General features: G+C 40.1%; 1 protein-coding gene across 1 annotated transcript in view; it reads right to left on the reverse strand.

Annotated features, from left to right (window-relative positions):
* GRIN2B (glutamate ionotropic receptor NMDA type subunit 2B) overlaps window positions 1-21,825 on the reverse strand; it is a 276,351-nt gene that overhangs the window by 121,452 nt on the left and 133,074 nt on the right. Inside the window, exons 5-6 of the mRNA XM_087855925.1 lie at window positions 11,356-11,373; window positions 525-541 (exon numbers count right to left, since the gene is read on the reverse strand). Of these exons, the coding sequence (XP_087712051.1) occupies window positions 525-541; window positions 11,356-11,373 (35 nt within the window). The remainder of the gene's footprint in view (window positions 1-524; window positions 542-11,355; window positions 11,374-21,825) is intronic.

The raw sequence follows: 21,825 nt of genomic DNA on the forward strand, positions 1-21,825 counted from the left end.
ATAATGCTTGGCATGAAGACAAGTTCAGGGGCTCAGAGTCTAGATAAGAAAAACAATGTGAATTTGAAACATAGTAGTGGAAACGGTGATTGAATGCCGAAAGACAATCTAAGAGACTATTGTGAACCAAGTAGATGGATGTGGAATGTGAAATGTAATGGATTTAACTGCATCAATTGTTCCTTCTCATTACAGGGAGAAAAAGCACAGCTCTGAGCTCTGCCAGCCACTCTCAAGGTAAGATACCTTGCATTTATGACCTTTCTTATTATAACTATCATCTCCTTAGGACTTCAAAGTCAGTGATGAACTGACTGGTTCTTATTCAGATTGGAAGAGGAAGGAGAAGGAAGGCTGGGAGGGTCAAGAAGGAAATGGAGCTTGGGGTATTTAATAAAGATCTGGGGGGGGCAGCATAAGCATTTTCAGGTTGGAAGATCATGATGGCAGAAGTATAGAGAACGACCTGAGGGGCCAGCACCCCCCAAGTAATCTTTGATATGTCTGATAAGTTATTTAACTACCTTGGAAATCCTTCTTTCTTCAGATTTGAGAATTCTGCTTTCTTTCACCTTTTTGGAGACCCTTTAACTATTTTCATTATTCTTGCTCAGGCCCTCTCAAAATCATCAGCATCTCTTTTACATGGTGAGAGATAAGACTGTATGATTACCTCAGTAATTTTTCCAAAGTCCACACCCTGACCTCCTCTCAAATGTTATTAGCATGCAGAGATACCAGCTCAAACAATTTGAAAAAGTCGCCCCAGGTGATTCTAGAATCTGCCTCCACCACACAACCTCACCCCCAACTGAAAACTTCTACTTTAATGTGTGCCTGACCTATGCTGAGTGAGAAGAAAGACTGCACACCAATTTGATACTTCAATGAACTCATATGGACTCAGGCTCCCTCTCATTACAGCATCATATTACAGGACCATGTTTAAGTCATGGCTCACTGCAATTCTGGCTGTATTTTGCAGTCCCCTTCCATTCTGTTTTTCTGCAAGTCAACTCTTCATTATCAGCACTAAATGAAGGACAGGGAGGGCATACGTAACCAAAATCAACAGATAACTCCAAACCTTATTGTAGGGAAAGGGTTCAAAATTCTCTCCCACCGAGTCTTTTGCAGAGCTCCTATCATGAAGCAAAACTTAATAATGCTTTAGCTGTTCTCTTTGCTCCTCCACACCTGCTGGTGGATGTCCTAACAAGCAGCAAAATGACCGAACCCCAGCAGGAGGGTAAGGGTGAAGACCAAAAGACCTAGAAACTTCACAAAGTGGATAATAAGTGCCTGAATGATGGGCTCTTGCAAAATCAGGCCCTGGTTGATGAGGCTTATTTTTTCCCCTACATGCAATGAAGACAAATCATCAAGCAAGTTTGCTCCAAGATATAAATTCTGAGTTGCCATGAATTACTCCCACAACTCAGGAGAGAGGCAAAGAATGGGAAAAGCCTCAATTTTCACTTTTTAAATGTGTAACCATAACCTTAAAATTCATCCAATTCAGGAAGCAGCTTGTCTCTGAATGTGATGAAAAAAAAAGTCTATTGAGTCTATCAGGGCTTCTGACACACTCACAGATGGTGCAATTAACATCTAGCTCTGCCTATATTCCTATCCTACCCCTTTCCCCCTTGTCACTGTACTAGGTTTGAGCAACACCTGATTTCATCTTCCCTTTTGTTCTAGCCCTTGTTTCCACTTCTGTGGGTGCTGTAGTCACTGGGGGTAGGGAACTTCATCTCTTTTGGCAGTGACGTTCTGAGAGCAGGGACTAGAGTAGAAACGCTGGAATGATGGCCCAGCCTCCATGCTCCTCATCCCCAAAGTTTTTTTTTTGTTCCCGCAAGATTATGCTTAGGGAGGAAATACCCACCAAGGAAGTATCACCTTTTAAAGAGATCTGAAGCAAATATGGCCCATGTGAACATTAAGTCTGTGCAGTGAAAGCATGGTATCTAATAAAGTATTTTCTGTACTTCCTTGTCCATTTAAAGAATCTCACATTTTAAAAATGTTTCACTGTATGGAACAAAGACAGCAAACATGTACCAATTCTATTGTTCCACAGTTAATTAAAGCAGAGAATGTTGATCCTAAGAAATGCATTTTGCTGTTATATGGTATTTACTCCTGTTGGAAACTAGGCTTCAGTACCCAATTCAACATATGCCTCCGAAACATGCACCAAGGTAACAGATAAGGTTCACTTTTCCATCTCACATGTAGGATGATAAATAGACCACTCCCAATTAGGTTGGTAGCATTCCTAAGTAAGAGGCTGAGACCTTATTCAGATGTAACCACCGTTGCACGGAATAGGACGGTTTCTTCCAGCTTCAGTGTTTAGCCAGAGGTCACCTCTCCACATCATTACCAGCCTTGCTCCATGGTTTATGAGGCAATGAATGCATAACACACACTGCTAATGGAGGCACGTGCGTGCTGTCCTGTTCTGACGCAGCCTGATGTGGGAGGACGTGATTTTACATTTAGGAATGTCTCCAATTCCCAACAAATTCCTGCCTGGTGCAAACAATGAAACCCCCCAAAGGAGAGTCCCTATAAAACAAGAAAGCATCAGGAAAACAAATTCCTTTGTGGAGGCATGCAAACATTAACTGAAGCCGTTTTGATAGCAGAATATCACTTTTGTATACAATAAAATGACATATGTGTATCTGTATAAACAAAATATATTTACAACATTTTTAAAGCCTGGAAGAAAACACCCAGAATGTACAGTATTAGCTGTGTGTGTGATAAAAACCTTTGTATTCTTCTCTTATGTAAATTTTCAAGTGCATGTGTTTGCGTGCGTGTGCGTGTATGTGTAATGTATATATAAATTGTATTTTATAAACTAACCAAAGGATCTACTTCGATCATCTGCACAGCAAATTACATAGCAAGTGAAAATTATTACTGTAATATGTAGAAACTTGTGAAAGAGTCCATCCATCACAACGTCATCTGAAGAGCATAGTGAAAAACTTGACGTACATTGTGATGGCAATTGTATAAAAACAAGTATTAATGAGGTCAAAGTCTAGAATAAAATTAAAATACTTGTGTTTCGGTGATGGGAATGAATATAGGCGAATTTTCTTTTTACTCCAATTTCCCTATTGCTTCTGTCAATCTTTCAATCTATGCATCATCTTAAAAATAGGCAATCACTGGCCATTGACAGATGAGTGGATAAAGAAGATGTGGTACATATATCCAATGGAATATGACTCAACCCTCAAAAAGAATGAAATCTTGCCATTTGCAACAATGTGGATGGAACCAGAGGGTGTTATGCTAAGTCAGTCAGAGAAAGACAAATACCATATAATTTCACTCGTATGTGGAGTTTAAGAAACAAAACAGATGAACATAGGGGAAGGGAGGGAAAAATAAAGTAAGATGAAAATAGAGAGGGAGGCAAACTGTAAGAGAGGCTGAACTCTAGGTAACAAACTGAGGGTTGCTGGAGGGGATGTGGGTGGGGGAATGGGGTAACTGAGCAATGGGCATTAAGGAGGGCACACGATATAATGAGCATTGGATATTATATGCAACTGATGAATCACTAAATTCTACCCCTGAAACTAAGAGTATACGTTTACTAAACTGAATTTAAATAAAGAATTAAAAATACGCAATCACTACCATAGCTTTTAAGTCAGTTTACTATAGGTTAGAACCAAGTACCTCAAGAAATGGAGGTAAGTTGGCTCTGAGAGTAAATGAGTAAAATTCAACCTATCTTGGCTGATATGGGCTTGCATACAACATCATGAGGGCTGTGGAGTTAGGAAGAACTGAGCTCATGTCCCACCTGTGACAGCACTTACTATGCAGACCTTAGGTGAGTTGGCCTCTTGGAGGCCCCCTGTCCCCAAATACCCATGGCGTGATGGTGTTTATTGGGGGATGAGGGCGGGGGAACACAGAGTAACACATCTATACTGCCTAACACTATAGGTAATTAATAAATGGTTGCTACTTGGTCCTCCTAAGTTAAAGTAGACTAAGCTGAGCCTGGAGCTCTTACCAAGGTCATTCTAAGGTAATAAGAAATCTGCGAAAGAATCAAATGAATTAACATATGCAACCTGCTTAACAGGAATCTTTGAAGAAAGATTAAATTGACAAAGGAAACTTGCCTGTTTGAAACCTATAAAAGAACCAATGCAAAGGAACTTGCCAATGACTTTTTTAGCACTGCAGAAGACTGCACCTGGAAAGACATAAAAATGATTTTTTCGTGTCCAAATACATTTGGCAGGTAAAACTGGGATTGAGATAGGTAGATCATAACTTTAGTGACACCAGCCCCTCAGATCAGGCAATTTGCTTTTACTCCTATGGTCTAGACCAGGGAATCTGGTCTACCAGGGAATCTTCTTATAACTCAGCCATGGCAACTCCACCATTTCCATAGAAGAAGAGTTCTTTGAAGACAACTGTGTGTGGGGAGGACAGGGTGGGAGATGTTAGCACACTGGGACTTTTAAAACATCATTTGCATAATAAACATACAATCTAAGTAAAACCAGCATATTTATTTGCCAGAGTTTAGAAGAGGGAAATGACAGGAATTTTAAGGAAGCCAAGTACTATCCCCCTCCTCTTGGCCTGTGTAATTTAGCTAACTGTGGAACTTTCCTACAAGGAAGAGAGTATAATGATCAATCAACCAGTAGAAAATCTTTCTAATAGATATTTTTAGTGAATATTGGAAGTTTAAGAAAAATGGTGACAAATTCTTTATTACTTCCTCTTTCAAGAGGTAGTCTATTTCTCCCCTCCTCCTCCAAACTGGGTAGGACCTGCTTTGACCAAGACAATATAGAAGTAACACTGTGCCAGGTGGAACTAGCCACCATGCCTTGAGGAAGCCCAAGTAGTCAAATGGAGAGGCCTCTGTGGAGGAGAATTGAGTCCCATCCAACAGCCATCACTGGTTTGCTAACTATCGGAGGGTGCCATCTTGAAATTAGATCCTCTGGCTCTGGTCACTCTAACGGATGCCACTTGGAGCTAAAATAAGCTCTCCCTGTTAGTCCTTCCCAAACTGCCAAACCATCAGCCAAATGATTGTTATTTTAAACTACAGAGTATAAAGGTAATTGGTTATGGAACAATTGATAATAGAAATTATTACTAACTGGCAACTGGTTAATACCTCAGTCTGTTATGAGTTTGGTTAGGATGGATTACTGCCCCGATACTGACCAACTCGACGAATAAAATTGAGACTGGGAGACTAGAAATTCAGTCAGTATAATTTTACCAAAGTAAAAACTTCTGTTTAGCTTCTACTCAAGTACCCCACTAGCCTCTCTCTGCAATACTTTGTTATTCATTTATTATTCACTTAACTAACATTAATTTAACTAGTATTAAACAACTATTATGTGTTAGGCTCTGGGGATTCAGTGGCAAACAAAATAGACACAGTCCCTGCCTTCACAGGGTTCTGCTGCAATAGACATCAAAGTTTATCTCACCAACTGCAACAGTGGTATCTGCTCTAAGTGAATTTACTACTGCACGATCCAGGCCAGATCACAGTGGAGGGTCTGTTCTGCTGGTGAAGGCTGGCCTCTACCACAGGAAGCCCAGAATGGCTCAGCCGAAATCTGCATGTTGAATTGCTGTTACCAGTTCCTATGGCTTCTTCTCCAGACCAGCACTCAAAGAGCTAGGGGAGAACTGTACCCATCCTCCTGAACACAACCTCAGTTCAGGGTTCTCTGGACAAAAGACAAATGCAAAGTAAGGTAGAGGCTTAGATTTGCAGTGAGAAGAATTCTCGAAGGCCTCTTAAAAAATCCATATGCCACTCCTCTACCAAAGAAGGGTAGCGTCTTTGCTATCTATACAAATCAATATTGGTCAATTCAAACTCTGAGAAGGTTTTTTGGTTTTTTTAAATTTGAATAATTAAAGCAATACAGAACCTTAGCAATTTGCCAACTAATAATCACTTTAAGATTTGTGTAATGAATGTTTTATGACTCATGGATTTCTTTCACGTACCTCACAGTTTTTCCATTAACATTCCCACGAACTGTTTTCCACGGGGCCTTAGACAAACCCTCCTCAGCTTCTACCATCATTCCCACAGTAACAGAATTAGAATTGTTAAAAATGTCTAATTTAGGGGCACCTTGGTACTCAGTGGTTAAGTGTCTACCTTAGGCTCTGGTCATGGTCTCAGGGTCCAGGGATTGAGCCCTGCATCAGGCTCCCTGCTCAGTGAAGAGCCTGCTTCTCCCTCTTAACTCTGCCTGGTGCTCCCCCTGCTTGTGCTCTCCCTCTCTATCGAATAAATAAATTTTTAAAAATCTAAAACTAAATAAATAAATAACACAAAAATGTCTAATTTGACTAGTTCAAAAATATGCTTGCCAGGATCTTTCCCTTGAGGAGGGAATCTCAAGTATTTACTTTTTAGTTGATTACTTTATGTACCAATCAATCAAAACTGCTTAGTCCAAGGAGCATTTCATCATATGACAACATGGCCAGAGCACGCACACGGCATCCGTTTGCTTAGAGGTCTATTCATTTCCTGGTCTGCTCTCGGGCTCCTGACTTCGGTGAACCAGGGATAGATGAAAACATCTAGAATGAAAATTGTCATAAGAAGCTATGCACTAAACCAAGAAGCACAACTGTTAAATGAGCATTAGGATTTGAGCACAGAAATAGATCCCATTAATCTGCCCTCCATGGAGGTCCACACACCCAGAGCACAAGCCTCTCCATCCCTGGGAGGCAATTCTGGTTATAAACCAGGGATTCAGCTCACTTCCAAGGCCCCATGAGGAGGGGCTCCGTGAGAATGAACAGATCGCTTCCCGCGAGTTCATGAACACAAGAGAGCACAGACCAGCACTGAGAAGCTGAAGTACAGTTTTGGATTCCCATCTCCTTCCTTTCTATTCTCTCAGGCCTGGCCTCCCACATTCCTCATCTTCCTTAGTTTGATGCCCCATGTTGTTTCAGGCTGTCCAAAGTTTCAAGATTCAGAGCTCTCTCAGCCATCTTTTGCAAGGTGCTCCACATTCACTGTTTGTTCCTCCCTTCCCTTCATACCATGTGTTCAACTCCCATTCCTTAGAGCTAAGGTGTCAGCCAGAGTAGGAGGAAAGCAAACTACACATTACCAATTCACACCACAGGGAAGGAAGGTTGCTTACAAGGGTACAGCAAGGTCCCTTCACAGACGCAGGAAGGTCATTAGGACACGAACATGGTCATGAGTGTTTTCATCATGATGGTTTTCCAGCACATGGCAGGAAAGTGTTTTGAGGAATGAATACCTTTTTCTAATTTGCACAAATGTGACTTGTGGGCTAAACTGCTCTGCCAACCCCTGATAAATGCTTGCCCTCCCAGGGGTATTGATGTACTCAAACAAATTTCCCCTTGGGTAGAAGCTTTAGGAAGAGATTTTGGCAGTGGGTGGGCTTTTCTTTAAGTGATTCCACTCGTATCAGGTGAGCTGGAGGAGGGAAAGAAAGGCTAATGGGCCTTATTTGGCTGTGATGGTGGACCTCTTTCTGTGCACCCACTCTTCATGTTTCTCTTGCTCCTAAAATATTGTTGTTGTCTCGTAACCTTATATTTTTTTTTATTTGTCACTGTAACAAATCAGAAAATGCAGTTAAGAGAAATAATGTCACCTTCCAGAGGTAACCACATTATTATGTTAGCAATTTTCTCAGACATTTTCCAAGAATATATAAATGCAGCAGAAATATATATCACATTATACACAACTGCTCTAACCTTGTGTTTTTACTTAATACTTTCATCTCTTCCCTACACACACACACACATACACACACAAGAATATGTAATATTTTTTATTTTTTATCTTTTTATTTTTTATTTTTTAAGATATTTATATATTTGACAGAAAGAGACAGCCAGCGAGAGAGGGAACACAAGCAGGGGGAGCGGGAGAGGAAGAAGCAGGCTCCCAGCGGAGGACCCTGACGTGGGGCTCGATCCCAGAACTCCGGGATCACGCCCTGAGCCGAAGGCAGACGCTTAATGACTGAGCCACCCAGGCGCCCCAAGAATATGTAATATTTTTTAAAACTCATAATATTTCATTGAATGATTAACCAAAATTTGATCAATCTTTTCATAATGGAAATTTAACATGTTTTCAATTTATAATAACTAGATAATCACCCTGCTCTGCATACCTTTGTCCAGCTAACCTTCTCTTTATTTTAAGTAAGGTTGACCACAACTTCAATCAGTTTACTCCCAGCTGCCTCTCCCCACCCAAAGAACACATATACACGCATACGAAGGGGCGCAAATACAACCTGGATTGTGTGCATACCTCTGTATAGTCACTCCTATTCACCATCACATTCAGATTCAAACTTAAACTCACACAGAAACCCACCCGGGGTACAGATTCAGGCTTTACTTGCCTCTGTCATCCAAAGTGAGGGAGAGGCTGTGGCGGGACTAGGGATGAGCAAGAATGGAGACAGCGTGGGACAGAAGTTCTGAAGGTGTGGGAGAAATGAAGTCAGGCAGGGATTTGTCAGAGACTTAAGAAATAATGGGGTCACGCAGGTGACATCTCCAGTTATGTGAAGAGAAGAAGGCATCGTGGGTCCCAGTTAGGAAAGGTATGATGCAGACACTGGGAAGCCAACAGTGAGGTCTGTGCTCCAAGGGCACAATGGAGTAAGGAAGACCGCACCAGACAGGCAGCCACTCCACAGCCATTCAGGCAGCCACTCCACAGCCATTCAGGGCCATGGCCAGGGCCAGGGGAAAATGGACCAGAGGGGTCTCGGAAGAGAACAGAGCCATAGGTGAGAAAAGAGAAAGAATGGAGAAGGGCACAGGCTGATGAAGAGAGGAAGGTTGTCATCCCTGTGAAACACAGTACTCAACTGGCCAATCCCTAGACGTGCAGTTACCCAGCATCTCTCGATGATTCAAACCAAATCCTGACACAACCTACAGATAACCTTTTATTCTGCTTTCATCAGTGTTCAGAAACATGCTGTAATGCCTGTAGCATTACAGTCCTTCTTGGTCACCACACCAACCCTCGGTGCCATCCTGACTGGAGAAGCATCCACATACCCACCTAATCTGGAGACCCCATCCCTAAATCCTATTGGCACCATCTCCAAGTAAACTCCTTGCCTCACACTCAGACCCCCCCAACTCCATCTATTCCCATGAGATTTCTTCTCCCCATTCATTTCCATGTCTCTCTCTGTCAAATGGAGATAAAATAGTATGTGCATCATAGCACTGCTATGAGGTTTAAATGAATTATTACGTGTAGAAAGACTAAGAACTTTGCCTAGGATGTTGCAAAAGCTCAAAGAATTTAACTATCATTACAATTATTTCCTTGTTTATAAATAAAATGCATGTCACAAATACTTGACATTCCTCATCTTTTACTTAGCACCAAATTTTGAGGAGCCAGTTTCCTCTTATCTGACAAATCAGTGCCAAATGAATGATTTCAGTGGAACATTCCCACAACTGATACTTCCTTAGATTCTCCTTCTCCAATGCCCAGGTGTCACTACACCAACATACCTTGACTGGACCATCCTATCCATTCTTTTCTTTTTCCTCTGTTGGTAATATGCCATCTCTACCTACCTTTGCATTTCCACAGTACCGCACACAGTGTTTTATCCATAGGAAGTTATGCAATGAATGTTGAATTTTATCCCCCTGCTCTCTCACATTGGCTAATCACCAATACTCACTATCTCCTTAACTGCTCCATAAACCACACAGCCATCTCTTGAGCAAATAAATATCATACATTCTTACAGTTACTTGTAGTAATCATTACGTCTATTATTTCAGGTTCTTTGGACAAGGTACTCTAAAATACGTTAGAGAAAACACTCCCAGACTTACCAGACAAAAAGGGAATGGACAATATAAGGCATAGCGCTTTGTCTCCTCTAGGTCTATAATTTAGAACTAAGTTCATGACAGCAAGGCACATGTCCACAGTGAGATTAAGTGTGTTAAAACATTAAAAAATTTAAAAATGCATTATGTTACCAATGTCCCTACCTAAAACCTGGTTCTACCACCGGTCATTTTTACTTCCACTGAAAATGGCCCGTGAACTTCTTCACATTGAAAGTCACCAATGAGATCTCCCAAATAGTTATTTTGTGCTTAGTCCAGATTTCTGTTCACTATAGGAATTATTTTCAAATAATGTAGAGAAACTCAGTAGTTCAGAGAACTTCAATAAAGATAGCTAAAGACATGGAAATAAACCCTTTGATGAACAGTGTAAGAAACTGGAGTTGTTTACTATAGAGAGGAGGGGTAGAAAGGGGATGAGATTTTGTCTTCAAGTTCATGAAGGGTTGTTACTAGCACTGTAGTAATCATTTGCTATCCATGCCCAGAGTGGACAAAACAGGAGAAAATAAATTAAGTTACATTAGCAAAGATTTCAATTAGACATAAGGAAGAACCTTCCAGCTGATTAATTACTAGAATGAACCACTTGAGGGAGGCTGTCAGTCTCCATCTCCAGAGTGCTCCAAAGAGACAATAAAAAATCTCCATCTTGGGAGGTTTTGGAAATCATCTACCTATAGGCACAATGACCTCTAGAGGTCCTCTCCAATTATTTGATTTGATGACTCTCACAGTGTTTACTGATCACAGAAATATATTGGAACTGGCAAAGGGCTGAGGATCAATAAGACTGAGGAAAAACGGCGATTAGCAGAAGAATTAAGTACTGATTAGATATCAAAAGTGCCATCCTCCAATATAATCATATTCTCGTCCTGTCAAGATCGAAAAGAAAAATGCATAAACCCATACTTTCCCAGTGGGAGACTAAATGGTTAGAAACAAAATAAAGTTTCTTCCAGTGACCTAAGCAGAACTCAACCAGTAGAAAGAATAAAACAGCCAAAGTAAACTCATTATTTAGCCACATTTTCCAGCACACCAACATGCCTCCTACAGATCTAAAGTCCCAGCTTTATGCTGTACCACTCAATGGACAGCAGTATTCCCCAAGTAAGTCTCTTGTGTTTCTTCCTCTAGCCTAAGCTTATAAATCCACCCCTCCTTCCTTCAACCATGCCTGACCAAAGTCCTAACCACTTTTAAAATTCCAACTCAGATGCCACCTTCTCTGTAAAGATATTCATCAAATCCCCCAAGCTGGAGTACACATCTCCTTAGCTGTATCACTGCATTTGGACCTGTGTCACTGCACCCATCAGAGTTCTGTAATCCCTGGTTGCCTTGGCTTGGCATAGCTACAGAAGCAGACAAATGGCAGTCAACTACAGCAGGAGAAATGTTGGCCTACCTCAGCTCCCATGGCTGTCTTCCATCCCTTTTATACAAGCTCTCTGGACACAGTCTCCTTTCCCCTCCACTCAGGAACTTGCACCACATTCATTATGCCTTGCCAAACCTCTTGTTGAGCCTGGCTATGGAATGGAAATCGGTCTCTCCAACCCTTTGCTTCTTGCTGCCCATAAAGGCAGTATATAAGTCCCTTTCTGTTCAAAAATAGTTTTCTTAATCACAATGGGCTTGTAGATAAGTGTGAATGAATTTTTAAAACACAGACTGTAATAAAAATGAAGATGTTCCCATGATTTTGGTTTGGCTCCTTAGCTGGTCTCCCCCCCTAAGATGGTAAATGGAAGTCTCATTTTGCTTTCATTCCTGAAGAAACTACCAAGTATCAAGCTGGTCACCTCTTACTCTATTAATGAAGGCCTTATAGTTCCTTTTACATCCTAAAGAGACTTAACCAAAGGAGAACAGCAGATCTACCCCATCATCAGGTGGCATCTTGGAAAATCTCCACACTGGCTAAGAGCCAGTTAAAGCAGGCCTCCTCAGACTCTGCAAAGGACCTATTTTAAATGATGGTTTGTGACTCTGGAGAAGCTTCTGACCCCCTTTCCATATTCAATCCCTACATCACCCTGAATTCAACAGCCATGACACCAAAGAATAATAAACAGAACTGAAGATACTCCAAAATGTCCATTGGCGATATAGTTATACAGTTTCTAAGACATTAACAGCATCTTCCCATGGTCTTTAGAATGTTGCAGTTATCTAAAGAAAAGTTAAATAGTGTTGTATCAGTGAATAATTAAATCGAGCCATTTTTTTTAACACTTACCAGACCTCTTGCATGAGTGTGTGGCACTCTTAAAGTCTGAAATTTTCATTTAGCACCTATTTGGTGCAGGGCATGGGCTAGGTGGAGAATGTGAAAATACATAAAATATGGATGTGTGGTGGACAAGAGAGTGAAAAAATGTGATTTCGGTTTTTGGAAATTGAGGGTGGGGGTATTTCCATTCAATGCCTGAAAGAAAAGAAGGACTGAAAAGGATAAAACTCTTTGGTTGAGAAATGATGCACTGAGAATTAGTAACATGTAAAATACTGAGCAAGGTAATTAGGTGAGAGGAACAGGCTTCTTGGTCTCCCACAGAGCGCTGGTAGACAGTTTCTCTGGTGTGGATCCAAGCTGAGTTCCCAAGCAAAGCTGGAAGACCAATGGACGTGGCGTGTTGGTCCGTAGGCACCAGGGAAGACCCGGGCTTTATACAGGAGGAGCCGGGCAGAGTAGCTGGAGATTGAGCAGGTAGAGAGTCGTGTCAAGCTTAGCCCAGCCATATCAGACCAAAAGCTAAACAGCAACAAAACTAATAAGTTGCCAATTTACTACTGCCCATCGGAAATGGATTGGCAACTGAGCTCGCAATTATAAGATTCTCTTTGACAGGCTGGGGAATGAGGAGAGTCTACGTCCTCCTATTACCCTAATCCCCCATGATTTTTATGCTGCCACACTTAAAACAGCTCTGTGGGAGTTGTAGTACTCCCACTTTACAGAGAGAACTGGTCTTAACCTGAGGGAGGTTAAGAAAAGTCACCTGTGAAGCCCATCTAACTCCAAAGTCTATGATATTACCCTTTTCCATTTGAAGGTCATTTTCCTTAATAGAGAAGATGGAAGGAAAATAGGAATGGAGTATTTCTGCTTTCATTTGTCATCCACTTACACAAAATCAACAGCCCTGTGAAATGATCCCTTCTTTTGGTTATTCTTTTTCTCCAAATTTAAGTTATTTTTACTATCTCTGCATCTGAAGAGGAGTGGAGAGAAAATACTGAAATCTATGTTTTTGAGCACCTACAATGCGCTAAACACTTTCTACATTTTCCCCTATAAAATAAATTTTATTTTACCATTATATAAAAGAAGACACTGATACACAACAGAGAGGTAAATCAACTTATATAAGGTCACAAGTATTGGTCATTCAAATTATCTTCTTGCAATACTGCTATTATTCCTTGTTTATCAGCTTATTTTTCATTCATTCCAAAATATTTATTGAATGCCTTTAATATGTATTTAGTTCCAGACACTGTTCTGAGTACTTGGCATACACTGGTAACATAACAAAGATCTTTGCTCTTGTGAAGCTTAAATTCTAATGGTGGTAACCAAACAATAAATAATAAACCTAGATACATAAATGAGTAAGTGGGTTTTCTTCTATCTTGTGAATGTATATTTTTGAAAATCAAGCTTACTGGTTCTGGTTTCAGGTAAAATAGAACAAATGCCAACTTTTCTCTCCCATTAAACACAACTATAAAACTGAGAGAGAAGGCATGAAACAGCTACTTGAAGTTTCTGAAAATCAAACATCAACATTCATATTGGGAAGAACACCAGAATTCAAAGTAACACCAAACTTAATGGCTTTAAACAAGGTTTGGAATCTTATGATATTCCAAATACCCAAAATACAATCTAAAGTTACTCATAATACACAAAACCATGAAGACCTTGACTTGTAAGGGAAAAGACAATCAACAGACACCAACAATGTGATGACACAGATGTTGAAAGATTTTAGAGCAGCTGTTAAAAAAATTCTCAAACAGGCAATCACACACACTCTTCAAACAAAAGCTAAAATAGAAGTCAAAGGGAAATTTTAGAACTGAATAGCCAAAATAAAAAATCCCCACCAAATGGAAGCAGTGACCAGAATGTCAGTGGCAGAAGAAAGAGTCAGTGACTTAAAGGTAACAAGAACAGTTGGGCAGTACTTCCTCCTTGGAGCTCTAAGTACCCTTATCAGATTTAGGTGGCACCATGAATATATATACCCTCCTCTAAGCTTCTAAGTTCTGATAACCACAACCCTAGCTCCAGGAATAATAGCTGTTCCTAAAGATTCCCACCATTCTCTTTCTGTTCCTTCAGCCTTCCAATTTCCTATATCATATTCCCTCTGTTGACTGAAACACTTGCACAGATATCGTGGGAATGTAAAATTATATAACCACCTTGAAAAATGGCTTGGTTGTATCTTACAAACCTAAACATATACCTATTCTATGACCCAAAAATTCTACCCCTGGGTATTTACCCAGGAGAAATGAAAACATATGTCCACAACAGGATCTGAAAAAAATGTTGACAAAATTTTTATTCACGATAGCCAAAACTAGAAACAACTCAAGTGTTCATCAACAGAAAACAACATACTCTAGTATACTTATACAATGGAATATTAGCCTAAAAACAGAACTACTGATAAATGCAACAACATGGTTGAATTTCAAAACATTATTTTGAAAGGATGTCAGACACAAAATAGTACATATCGCATGACTGCATTTATATGAAGTTCTGAAACAGGCTAAATTAATTTATAGTGAAAGAAATAAGATAATGGTTACCTCTGTGTTGGGGGTGGGGGTGGTAGTGGTAGGTAGGAAATTAACTAGGAAGGGGCATGAGGCCAGTCTGGCAATGAAAATACTCTATGTTTTGACAGAGGTATGGGTCACACCTATGAAAACATTTGTCAAAAGTCACTGAATACGGGGTGCCCAGGTGGCTCAGTCGTTAAACGTCTGCCTTCGGCTCAGGTCATGATACCAGAGTCCTGGGATTGAGCCCTGCCTCAGGCTCCCTGCTCAGCGGGAAGCCTGCTTCTCCCTCTCCCACTCCCCCTGCTTGTGTTCCCTCTCTTGCTGTCTCTCTGTGTCAAATAAATAAATAAATAAATAAATCTTTAAAAAAAAAAATTCACTGAACACACATCTAAAATATATGTTAAACTATCCAGTGAGCTTTGTTTTCATTAGAATCTTATTTTTAGATGATATTTTAGTCTTTGAACATCAAGTCAAGCCAGTCCTTTCTATTACTGACTTTTGCAATATCTTTCCGTGAAGTATAGAGCATATGTTTTCTAACTTCAAAATTTTTTTAATTTATTTAAATTCAACTAGCCAATATACAGTATATCATTGGTTTTTGATAAAATGTTCAATGATTCATCTTCAAAATTTTAAATCCTAAGTTAATATGTATGATCATTATCTCCCAAGGTTCTAGCCACCTTTACATCTTCAAACAGTTCTTGGACATAGCTTCTCTTGGTGCTTAATTTATATTCAGGATATGTGATACTATAAATATTTCTTCATTTCAATTTATTTCACTTCAATAAGTATTTATTGACCATATCTGTGTGCAAGGTGAGGTTTTAAACAGTGCAAGAAATCCAAAATAGCATATAGTCTCCTCTTCCAGATGCTGACCACCTAGAGTGAGGTAGAATATAATTTTTAAAAGTATAACAGGGAATCAACAAGATCGAAAACATTCATAATAAATTTGAGAAATGTTAGGTACTCCTCTTAACATCCTTGGTTGAAAGGCATTCTACATTTATGACATGATTTTTTCACTCCCACTCCCAGTCCACTTGATGTGCTACTTCTATGCTTGTAGCAAACATAATTAGCAGACATTGATGATTTCATTCCACCAAATCTCCGTTCCTATTAGTCCTAATAATTTTAGCAAGTGAGCTTCAAAGAACATTGACCTTAATGGTTTAGACCTCACATATTTAAGAGATCCCCAGCTTACACAAGACAACCAGTATAATTTCCCTCACTAAAGTGGCACCAGCTTCTTTCCAAAAAAAATCATAGAATCTAATTATCCTGAAAATTACCTAAGCAGAATTCAATATTCATATTCTTCCAATGAAAAGACAGCCAAGAATTACTTCTTTCCTAGGAATGAGCCATCAGTGTTTGTAACACACTCTTAATAGAACAAGAAGTCACATGTATCCATCTCTCATTCCACATGTAAAACGAAAATTCTGTAAGTGAACAACTCAGAATCTGGCTGTAGTTTTTGCTACTTTTTCTTTTTTAAAAAAGTCAGTGTCACCGATGTTCAAGAAAGAAAAATATGAAGAGGATGGGACAAAAGTTGGCGCTATAAAGCTGACATATTTGGAAATCTGGGTTTACAAGACCTTTCCTCCTTCTGAACAAAAGCTTGACATCATTACCAATCACACAGAGCTGTTAGGCTGACTGGCTGGAGAACAATGCAGTGTTTAAGATGCTCTGTCACTAGAGTTTTGTAAGGATTTTTTCCTTCCTCCAAAGGACTCATCTTCCTGCTCCTTTGTGACCTAAAAGATATGTAATTTTCAGCTTCTGTTTAGCATTGACAAGGTGGGTATTTTTTCTAGCCCTCTATTCCATAAACAAAATTTCTAAAACTCTAACTCAGAAATTAAATAGATTTCTAAAAATGAACCCTATATCACTTGAAGTCTGTCTCTCAGAAAGTAGGTGGGAATAAGATTCTCTCCTTCCTGTTGTCCCTCCCCCACCCATCACTGTTGATGGATAAGAGATGTCAGCTTGTCAAGTCTTATTGGGTGCTACCTGATGTAAGTCCACACTCAGGCAGTAAAAATCTGTTTGCAGTCAGCTCTTTTAATAACTCCCAGCAAACAGGGGAAAGCAGACCTATTCAGTAAGATGCTTCCTCTGATACGGTGGGAAAAAAATAGTCCATGACAGAGGTTTGATATGGAGAAGATTTTTAAACAAAGAACAGTTCTTTCTTTAGAGAAATTGGAGAGAAATAGTTTCTCTAGGGATTTGGGAATTCTAAGAAATATAATGTTTCTATGCTTATGATAGACTTGAAGCTCTTCGAAAGGAGGTCATACTTTCTCCATAAAATATCCCCATTCCACAGAGTCCTGCTGAGTCCTAAGCATTCTGTGGGTTCTGAACTTTGATGAATAGTATTGATGCTACCCCTTAATCTCAAGCCTAAGGGGAAACTCTGGGTGGGTGCCCAACCTTCCAACTACCCCAAAATGGATAAGAAAGACTAGAAGATCAAATGTTCTGGGAATATACTTTATGACATAAACACCTCTCTCTTTGGAGAACCAAATTAAAGAGTTTTCTCCAAGAGATTTCAGAATTCTAAGCAAATGTTTCTATGCCCTATAGCCACATAATTAAGATTAAATTAGGTGCCAAGTTCCTGAAGACAGTGGTCTAATCCTTTTGGTAAATATTCTCATTCATAGTGCCTAGAGCATTGCTGGTGTACTATGGGTCTTACGGTGCTAAATACTGGATGGTGGTGGAGCTGATGATGATAGTAATGAAGACAACGATGCTCACTAAAAACACTAGTAAGTCAAAAAAATTTTTTTAAATGACCAGAGTGAACTGAGAGTTATTCTGAGAATAAGTACTATGTATGTATTCATTCATTCACTTTTCTGAAGCCTCTCAGCTGTCATCCTCCAGGTAATACTCACTTCTCCTAGAATAATACAAATGTAGCAGAGAGTGAATTCCAAAAAGTTTAGCTAACAACATTCAAGTCAAACTTATTACATTATTTCACTAAGAAATATTTTTCTTTCTGGTTAGAATTAATAAAATGACTACTGACGTTCTTAATAATATTGGACTATTCAGAAATAGCCGTTCAGGGGTGCCTGGGTGGCACAGCGGTTAAGCGTCTGCCTTCGGCTCAGGGCGTGATCCCGGCGTTATGGGATCGAGCCCCACATCAGGCTCCTCTGCTATGAGCCTGCTTCTTCCTCTCCCACTCCCCCTGCCTGTGTTCCCTCTCTCGCTGGCTGTCTCTATCTCTGTCAAATAAATAAATAAAATCTTAAAAAAAAATTATATGAGCTTCAGAAGCATATTGCAAAAATGACCCCCTGATGACAAAGCAATAACAAATTGGTCATAATGATGTCATAAGAGCAAGTTCTTTTTTTAAGATATTATAATTTTTCATGTCTATTTTAGCCAGAAGATTTGTGGAAGTAGAAGAATTTGATCCCAATGCAAAGTGGTGATGGAAATGTGTTTCTTCCAGTGTTTACTTACCTCCCCTACAATATCTATTCCCAAATCATTAACTGTCCATAATGATCTGAGTCCAAACTGACATAGTGAACAGCCATAAAATCCTCTCTGAAGGGTTAAAAACAAAAACAAAAACAAAACTACAACTAAGCTATCAATGGACTGCTGGTATCCTAAGCCACTGCCAGGTTGAAAACTCCCAGGAATACGAATATCTAATTTACTGCCATATCTACAGGAAACCTAAGATAAAGTTTTGAATGGAACAACCTCTTAATAAACATCCCTTGATTAAATGAAGACATGGGACTAGGGTGATGCAACAGGCAATAAATACTGTGTAAGTTTAGAGAAAGAGAGCACAGTGTGGGAAGGTGAAGTCAGAGTAGACTTCATGGAGGACATGGGACTTAAATAATATGTTTTCACTCATATGTGGAATTTAAGAAATAAAACAAATGAACAAAGAGGAAAAAAAAGAGACAAACCCCTCCCCTCCAAAAAAAATACTCTTAATTATAGAGAACTGACGGTTACCAGAAGGCTGGGGGGGGGGTATGGGTCATATAGGTGATAGGGATTATGAGTACACTTATCTTGATGCGCCCTGATATGTGCAGTTGTTCAATCATGATATTGTACACCTGAAACTAATATAGCACTGTATGTTAACTACACTGGAATTTAAAAAATAATATATTGAAAGAAATGGTCATGCTATGAGCCAATACTAATCTAAGTGCCTAATATGAAAAAGTCCTAAGCTCTCAGGGTCCATAGCAATCACACAGCAGCATCTTACCCAAGGTTTTTCTAACGTTCAGTATTACTCTTCCAGAGGGACCATGGCTGAACAGGCCACATGCTTTATTGTCACAGGGGACGAAGGCAGATGAAACAGGACATGCTTTGGAAGACAATGCAGTGAGAAGCAACACCACATAAGAGATCAATGCTGAAATTTCAAGGATGAAAGACAAGGGTACAGAATGAAGGTGGAAAAGAAAGGGAGAAAGGAAGAAATGCTTTCACTAAAAGAAACTCTCTGTTCTAACAGTTTCAGGTGAAGGATTCATCTGTCCTGTGGGAATGAATGCTGTATAATATTCTTCAAGACAACACAAAACAGAGGGGGATTTAGAACTGTTGAGTATCCCTATCATTCTATTCCTGTTCTGTCTACATGCAGTGGTGTTAGTTTTTCCATCTTTGGTCTTTATTACTGAGACAGTCTTTCCTATTCATCACCTTGGGGTACCCTCCCTACCCTAATGGGACTAATTAAACGCTAGGGGTTGGTTTTTTGATCACAAGAATAAAAAACTACAGAAAACTACTAAATTTCGTGCAATCCCAGCAAAGGGAGTAAATTCTCATCAGAAGGGGGAATGAGGGAAACAGGACTAGCGTTTCTTATCTAAGAAGTGTATTATGAATTATATTAGAACACATATAATACATATACACATAAAGGTAATAGATATATCTGTATATATGTACATATGGGCATAATAACTTAAACATCATAGAAGTCCTTAAAACAAGGAATTAATATCTCTTTTTTACAACTGCTAAAGCGGAGGTGCAGATAGTTTTATACATGTTAAATAGGTAGCAAGTAGATCTGGGATTCATAACAAGGTCTGGCTGACTCTAAAACATACTATAGCTCAGAAAACAGGCAGAACATGGCAATTCCTGGTAATAAGACAAATTTCTGATTTAAAATAAAAGCAAAGCAGAAAAGATCACTAGAATTAAACTCAGAAAGTCCTGCTTGGAATGCTATTGCCATCACTAGCCTTGGGCACATTACTTTGAGTCAGCCTCAATTTTCTCCTCCAGAAAATGGTAGAACGACTACCTGACAACATAGCACCACAAACTGAATCTGATATCTTGATAAATGTGCCTGACACTGTAGCTGGTACAGTAGTTCTCCTGGCACATCATCTGAACCCAGTAGGCATTCCATAAATATGTGTTGGATGATAATGAAGTGGAAGTGAGAAAACCCACAAGAACCACTCCTTTTTTTTTTTTTCAAAACTATGACAGATGGTCAACTTCTTCTTCAGGATTTCCGATCTCTCAGAAACCACTCTACCTATGCCTTCGCTGTCCTAAATCAAAAGTGAAAAAAAAAATACAAAAAGCATGGGAGGTGGAGGTGAAAGCATGGCCCGGAAGTGGGTAGGGGTCCAAAGTGGAAAATTAACCTGTCCTTTTTCTAAAAATAACAATCTCTTTGCCCCTGGAGGTAGCTTCCTCGATGGCCAGTTTCCCTCAGAGTAAAAACACAGGTGGGCAAATCCCAGAGGGAGCCCAGGGACAGACACTGAGGCACAGTCCTTAACCAGGAAGGACACTCTTTGGGGCCCTTTCTTCCCACGTTTTCTGTCACATCTTTCCTCTTCTCTCTCCTCCATGACCTGCTTTGTCTCCTGAATCTGTAAAGATGATTTCCTGGTTCTCCTTATGGAAGGAAGTCTTTTGGCTCTCATGGGAAACCATTTTCTCTTCATGCTTGACATGCGCCCCCACCCCATGCATCTATCACACACACTCTTCTGTCCCCCCCCCCCCCCGGGGGTGGGGATTCAGCTGTGGCAACTCCTGTGTACTTCTCTGTAGAATGGGGGTGGGGGGGAGATTCAGTTTCCAGAACAACACCTCTGTCACCTGCAGGCTACATAGGTTGCTCTTCCTCCTCCTTTTCACTCTTAAGGTGAGGAGACAAAGCCTCTCAGACTGCTCATTCAAGAAACTCAGTGAAGAGTATTTTTTTTAATTTGTCAGAGAGAGAGCACAAGCAGGGGGAGCAGTAGGCAGATGGAGAAGCAGGCTCCCTGCTGAGCAAGGAGCTCAATGCAGGACTCGATCCCTGGACCCTGGGATCATGACCCAAGCTGAAGGCAGACGCTTAACAGACTGAACCACCCAGGCATCCCTCAAAGAAAGAATATATTGAGGAGAGGACCACAGCTGTGAAAGTCCACACAAGCCTTCAAGTGCTAAGCAGGAAGCACCCAGGAAAAAGGGCAAACACCTGGACAGTTTCACAGATGAATGGGTGAGGCAGGTGGGGGTGGGGGGAGAAAACAGAGCTGTTGCTGGCTTATACCCAAGTGTAAATTGCTTGCTTTGCCCTACAGCATTTTATGTTGTTGGAAAGCTTCTCTAGGAATCTCCTATGGGACTAGAGATAGTAAAAAATGTAAAGAACAGAAACTATCATGCTGCCTTGAACAGCAGCTTCTAAAGAGGATGCGGAAGCCCCTTTAGTCAACCATGTGACACTTCTGGTAGTCACACACTGTCACATGAGGTTAAGTGTAGTAGAGAGGAGAAACGTAATGCAACACAAGGCTATCACTGATTTTGTGGCTTTGGTGTATTTAATTTTAAAAGGGGGTACACTCCCTGGTTCCCTTCATGCCGTAAGTGGAAACAGAGGAGAAAACAGGCTTCAGTGAGAACCCACCTCTCTCCAACTCAGACACATGCATAATGATGAAAGAAGCCCTTATCTACCAA

This window comes from Ursus americanus, chromosome 25 (genome assembly GCF_024610735.1).
Source record: "Ursus americanus isolate L20-20 chromosome 25, mUrsAme1.1.p, whole genome shotgun sequence".
NCBI classification, from domain to species: Eukaryota; Metazoa; Chordata; class Mammalia; order Carnivora; family Ursidae; genus Ursus; species Ursus americanus.